Source organism: Lotus japonicus, chromosome 1 (genome assembly GCF_012489685.1).
Source record: "Lotus japonicus ecotype B-129 chromosome 1, LjGifu_v1.2".
In the NCBI taxonomy this organism is placed as follows: Eukaryota; Viridiplantae; Streptophyta; class Magnoliopsida; order Fabales; family Fabaceae; genus Lotus; species Lotus japonicus.
Window position 1 is genome coordinate 109455379 of NC_080041.1, and position 6035 is coordinate 109461413.

General features: G+C 36.6%; 1 protein-coding gene across 1 annotated transcript; it reads left to right on the forward strand.

Annotated features, from left to right (window-relative positions):
- The first annotated feature begins 1676 nt into the window (after positions 1-1676).
- Positions 1677-3483, forward strand: LOC130729108 (V-type proton ATPase 16 kDa proteolipid subunit). Its single transcript, XM_057580737.1, has 3 exons — positions 1677-1897; positions 2382-2667; positions 3006-3483. Exons 1-3 carry the CDS (start codon positions 1822-1824, stop codon positions 3136-3138), a joined length of 495 nt encoding a protein of 164 aa, XP_057436720.1. The 5' UTR covers positions 1677-1821; the 3' UTR covers positions 3139-3483.
- The last annotated feature ends 2552 nt before the right edge of the window (positions 3484-6035 follow it).

Sequence of the window (6035 nt, forward strand, 5' to 3'; positions counted from 1 at the left end):
ACAGTTACCAAGCTGTAATGGTTCTGTCCTTCACCCTCTTCGCGGCGCAGGTTTGCCCATAGCCTGGTTCAGATCTATTGGTGCGAGTGGTTTGTGGTGGTAACCCTCGCCGTTGAGCTGGTGGTGGCGGTGGTGAAAGTCACCGTTGAGGCGGATCCTGCTTTTGGCGTGCGTTGTCAACTACCCTTTCCGCCACTTCGTGATAAGCCTCATCTTCAACCTTCGTGGGTTTCTTGTGGCCTAATTCATATTCATCGGGGTGGGTAGTGGCGGTGACGGTGACCCTCGCCGTTGAGGTGGTGGCCTTAACCCTCTCATCGTTTGTTTCGATGACCTGCTGTATATGGTGAATCTGTGCCGAACTTCCAATTTGCAGGGCAAAGTTGTATAAGTGTATATTCTCTCATTTTCTTTTATTATATATTAAAAAAATTAAAAAACATGGGCAACTTGCTGCATCCGGTCAAATCCATAGGTGCAATTTTACACCTCTTTTTTAGTGGTGCACATTAGACTAACCCTGCTTCCAAACATTCTGCCGCAAAAACTAGTGACGGATAAATATCCGTCGCAAACAAAACGTAAATAGCTTTATATTTTATATATTATTTTTGTAGGGTTAGGAAGTATTTGCGACAGAAAATAAACCCGTCACAAAAGCCTTGCGGGCAAGATTTTTCACTCGAAGGCGTTGCACTTATAGATACAACATGTGCCTCCCAAATGTGTTGGCCAAAACTCTTTTACATTGCCAAGTTCCTCTTCCTTACGTTCCTCCCAAATATGTGCAACTGAGAGGAATGTTTTAACAATAGGAGTTAATGGACAATTTGAAGAGGAAAGAAAACAAAACAAAAGAACCTAAAACTGTAGAAAAACTTGTCGTGAGAACAGAAAATTCTTACCGGGAAAAAGACATCATAAGCTTTCTAGGATGTCTTATTGTGGGATGATAGCATTAGTATAGGACAAAAGAGTTTATGTAAATAAGTCATAAACTCTAGAGTGTATGTTTGTGATAAGTAGTTATGAAAAAAAACACTTAAATAGGTTACAAAATAATCAATGATCAAGTATGTTTTTGAATTTGGTGACAAAAGTAGAAATATGCTTTGAGGGTTGTCTAAATGACTAATGAGAAAATTTAGGTTAAATAACTCATTATCCAATCACATTGAGGATAAGTGAGTTTGAATTTCTATATTTTATTTCCAACTCACTTATCTCCAATGTGATTGGATTATGAGTTATTTAACCTAAACTTTCTCATTGATCATTTAGACAACCTCATGCTTTGAAATATGAGACTACACATTCTAATAATGTGTGCTCAACGTGAAAAGGGAACAAAAATCTTGGACGACATTAACTTAAAGGAGCTTAAATACAAACAAACCATAATCAATTAAAATTCTTCAATATAGTTAAAGGCTATTATTCCATGCGGATAAATGTTTTCCACAAACTAATTTTCTAATATAACACACAATGTCTACGAGGGGATGACTCCTCTAGTGGCCTCTAACTGCCCTCCTAAGGGGTTTCACCTCTTAATGAAGAGGTTTTAATGTGTTATGTCCAAAAATATGTTTTTTTTTTCAGATGAGAAATAAGTTGGGCCTGGACAATACTTGGTTTATATCTCGGGTGATTCTACCCACCCATGACGACAGACGGGTAGTACGGGATTGGGCATAGAAAATCCACGTCTTCTTCTTATTCTCTCCACTCCTTCTGCAACACAACAGATTACAGATCTCTCTCTCTCTCTCCCGATTCCAATTTGAATTTCTCAGATCTATTCGACGTCGTTGCACCGTGATGGCTGGCTTCAGCGGTGATGAAACTGCACCGTTTTTCGGCTTCCTTGGAGCCGCAGCTGCCCTTGTCTTCTCCTGTAATCTCTTCCTCCTATCTCATCTCAATTAGATCTTTATTTTTCATCCCATAATATCTTGTCAATTTCAATTTTAATGAAATTTCTTGTTCGAAATCGTATATGTCGTTTTAGTTTTAAGCTTCTAGGTCTTATTGGTTGTTGATTTAGTTATGCTTTGATCGGATCGGATTTTGAACTTTTTATGTAGGATTCAATTAGTTAGGCGCAGATCGTTAACTTTAACATGTGTAATTTGTTAGTTAATTTGATGTGTGATGTGAGTAAATCAGAATGATTTCATGAACAAAGAGTCATTGCACTTTATTGAATTCCGAAGCTTCGCCATTATTATTCTGTTATCAATAATTAATCACCGAGAATTTCATATAATTTGAATTCTCTTGCGTGTTAACTATCGAATTTGTAAGCATCTCCATTATTATTAGTTATTGTGCTATTATTGAGAATTTCATATAATTTGAATTGTTGTTGGCACTGGAAGGTATGGGAGCTGCGTATGGCACAGCAAAGAGTGGTGTGGGAGTGGCTTCCATGGGTGTGATGAGACCGGAGTTGGTGATGAAGTCTATTGTTCCTGTTGTCATGGCTGGAGTTTTGGGTATTTATGGCCTTATTATTGCGGTCATCATTAGTACCGGTATTAACCCAAAGGCCAAATCTTATTATCTCTTTGATGGCTATGCACATCTCTCCTCTGGTCTTGCCTGTGGCTTGGCTGGACTCTCCGCTGGCATGGCTATTGGTATAGTTGGCGATGCTGGTGTTAGGTATCTATACTATAACCCTTCCTCTTGTTTCTCATATATGATTCATTGGTTGATTGATTATTTCTCATATGATTATTTTAATTTGTTCTTAATTGCTTCTATTCTATTGCCTTATTGAATTGTAAATCAATAAGCGATTCAATATTTAGGTCCTTGAATATATCATTACATTGCAAAACGTTCTCTAGCTATCTAGCATTTTCAACCCTTAAATAACCTTCATGGAACATATATGCATAATCTCATATCTGCCTTTACTAGTTTTCATCTAGTGTGAATTTGATATGTGGACTTACCTCTTACACTAATACCTATTGAATCATTCCCTCCTTGTGCAGAGCCAATGCACAACAGCCAAAACTTTTTGTTGGAATGATCCTCATTCTCATCTTTGCTGAAGCTCTTGCCCTTTATGGTCTCATTGTTGGTATTATATTGTCTTCTCGTGCTGGCCAGTCTAGAGCTGAGTAAGAAAGGAGCTCTGCCGCAAAATATTCTTTCACCACCCATCTGTTCAATCTTCCTTATAAAGGTGATGCAGTAAATTATTAGTGGATGCGATGTTAGTGATGTTCGAGCAGCATTTGCAGGCTATAACAGTTACTTGTGTGAAAGTTCAATCCACCATTTCTGGTGTTTCTTTGTACAAGTAGGTCGATCTTTGCTTAATAAAGCTTCATTAAGCTTCCTCTTTTGTTCTTTATTAATTAAATGTATTATGTCACAACATCTCGGAGATTATATATATTTTTGGATGCTGGAACTAGTGCATGTATGTTTTGGCTAGAAATGGAACATATTTTGTGAGTCCTTCCATATTGGATGTTTTTAACAGCTGCTATGTTGTATGTATAGCCTATGTTTATGGAAAATTAATCTTTTTGTTGTTTGTGAGAGCACAATGTGTTGAAACATGTTGATTAAGTTGGTTAAAGCATAGTGAAATGAAAAGAGAAAACCGAGGTACTAACTGCTAAGTAACTGACTGAAAGTAATTGCTGTTACCCATGTTGATTATCTTAGGCCAGTTCTGTTGGGGGTCACTCATCATAGACCAACTAAAATAGCAACTGAGGTCTGATTATTTTTTTTGGTCGATAGAGAGCAATTACATAGTAATCCAAAGAGCACTCTATGCAAAATAACTTTTTTAATGAGGCCAGTTTTTTGGTTGTATTATTTAATATAGAGATGAATATATAATTATATATGACTTCTGAGTGATAAAATATAGACTTATGAATAGGTATTGAGGCATATTTAGTGGTTGCTGAATAAGCTCAAATTCTAAGCTTAAATGTGAGTTAAGCTCAAATTCTAAGCATAGGGGTTTATGTCAGAAGTGAAGACTAGATATCACGAAGTAAGCTCAAATTTTATGCCCCCTTAACCACGCTGCTAAGGCTTTTCCCATCTATAAGATTGTTCATATGGGTTGGCAACTCCCTGACAATGTGGATATGGATCTATTACTAACATACCGCCAATCCAAACACCTAAGAAATTCTTGAAGACACTACCACATCTAGCACTGGATCCTTTAGGCTCTGTGCTGATGATAGAGTATAATAATGGTTAATGGAGTACATATACAAACACTGTAGCAAACCTGGCCCAAAGCAGTATCCCAATTATAGATTTGAAGTGAATCTCTTCAATTGACCAAAAAAAAAAAGTGAATCTCTTCAATGGCAGTGCACTTGATCTGAAGGTTATGGTACATTGATACATCCTTGCCGTAATATTGTGTAAACAATTCATATATGCTGTAATAAACCATGAATGATGGAAGGTTCACACTACTCACATTATAGATGGGAAAAGCCTTAGCAGTGTGACTTGTCAAGTAATCTGCAACTTTGTTATCTTCGGGTTTATATCCTGTTTGGCAAACATATTTTCTCTCATCCGGACTTCAAGCTGTTGACTGATAAATAATTGAGTTTGCAAGGGATGGAGGAAATAATACTAAATAGGCTTGACCTTATCACAATCCCGAAGATTATGTAGAAAGGTTTCCTTACAAAGCCTGCATACGTGGTTGGCAGGGATGTATAAGATGCTGATGAATGCCTTGATACTTGAAATACATTGGTTTTAATTACCAGAAGCAACACATTCTTAAATTACCTATTTATTTATGATACCAATAAATTATTAATTAATATACAAAAAATAAGTAACTAATTAAATTGTCACAAATATTTTTTTGCCAATTTTCTTAAATATATTTGAAAACTTTAAATTCATTTAAAAGAAAGAATTTGCATTGCCAGGGGTAGATATTACTTTATATATCATAGGATTTTAAGGAAAAGCCTGAAAAAGAAAACACTTCATGGACATATATCCAAGCCCATAGAGTACCCTCCGGTAAACCCATAAATCATGTTACAAATAGGGTGGGTAGGCCCAACCACCACATTACACGTATAGATGCGAACCCCCTCATTATTGTACGTGAATACATTAGGGACGAATCTATTTGAGATACCCTTCATTAAGAGGGCACGGTCTCAAAGATTGCATTATTATCATTATCAACTGATCAGGGCTTGTATTTTTAGAAGAAATCTCTAGCTTAATTCCATGAAATTTAGTGGCAGTTGAGGACAAATAAATTAGTTAAAAAGTTTGTACAGTTTGGGAAGAGGTTTTGAAAGAATAGTAGTTATGAACCCTATAGATCACCCTCATGGGGGTGGTGAAGGGAGACCCCTGCATTGCTGATATTGATTTGATCCCAAAAAAGAAATGGTGGGTACCGGTGTACCGCTAGTCCGGCAACAGCTAATCGTTGTACTGTAAAAATTGGATAAGTCCTATCTATGGTAATTGGAGGATGGATAAAATATTAAGAAAATATGTATTGAAATTGATGTTTTAATTATGATTAGAACAAATATTATTAGTTGGTACAAAAGGCATTTTGTATTAATGTGAATTACTGAGTAACTTTTTATATTCTTCGTTCTTAAATAGTGATTTAATTTGGGCTCTGCTTAAAATTTATGGGTTGCATCTTGAAAAATGACATTTGAAGGATGAATGACCAATACGAGCAGTGGGGAAACTCAAACTAGATTTGAAAATTGAAATCCGTGACGAGCCCCACGGCCACATGTAGCAAGAATATGAAAATAGGGTCCACTTAGTATTATTCTCTCCCTCCCTAGTTTCAGACGGCGTCTTCAGTGGTTACTTTACATATTGTTTGGTTGAAAGGAGGGGAGGGGAGGAATTTTAATGGAGGGGAGAGGAGGAGAGGGGAAGAGAGGGGAGAAATTTTAATACTTATTACGTTTGGTTCATAGGAGGGGAGGGGAGGGAAAATAACTTTTTTTTATTTGATTCATCATGATTTTATA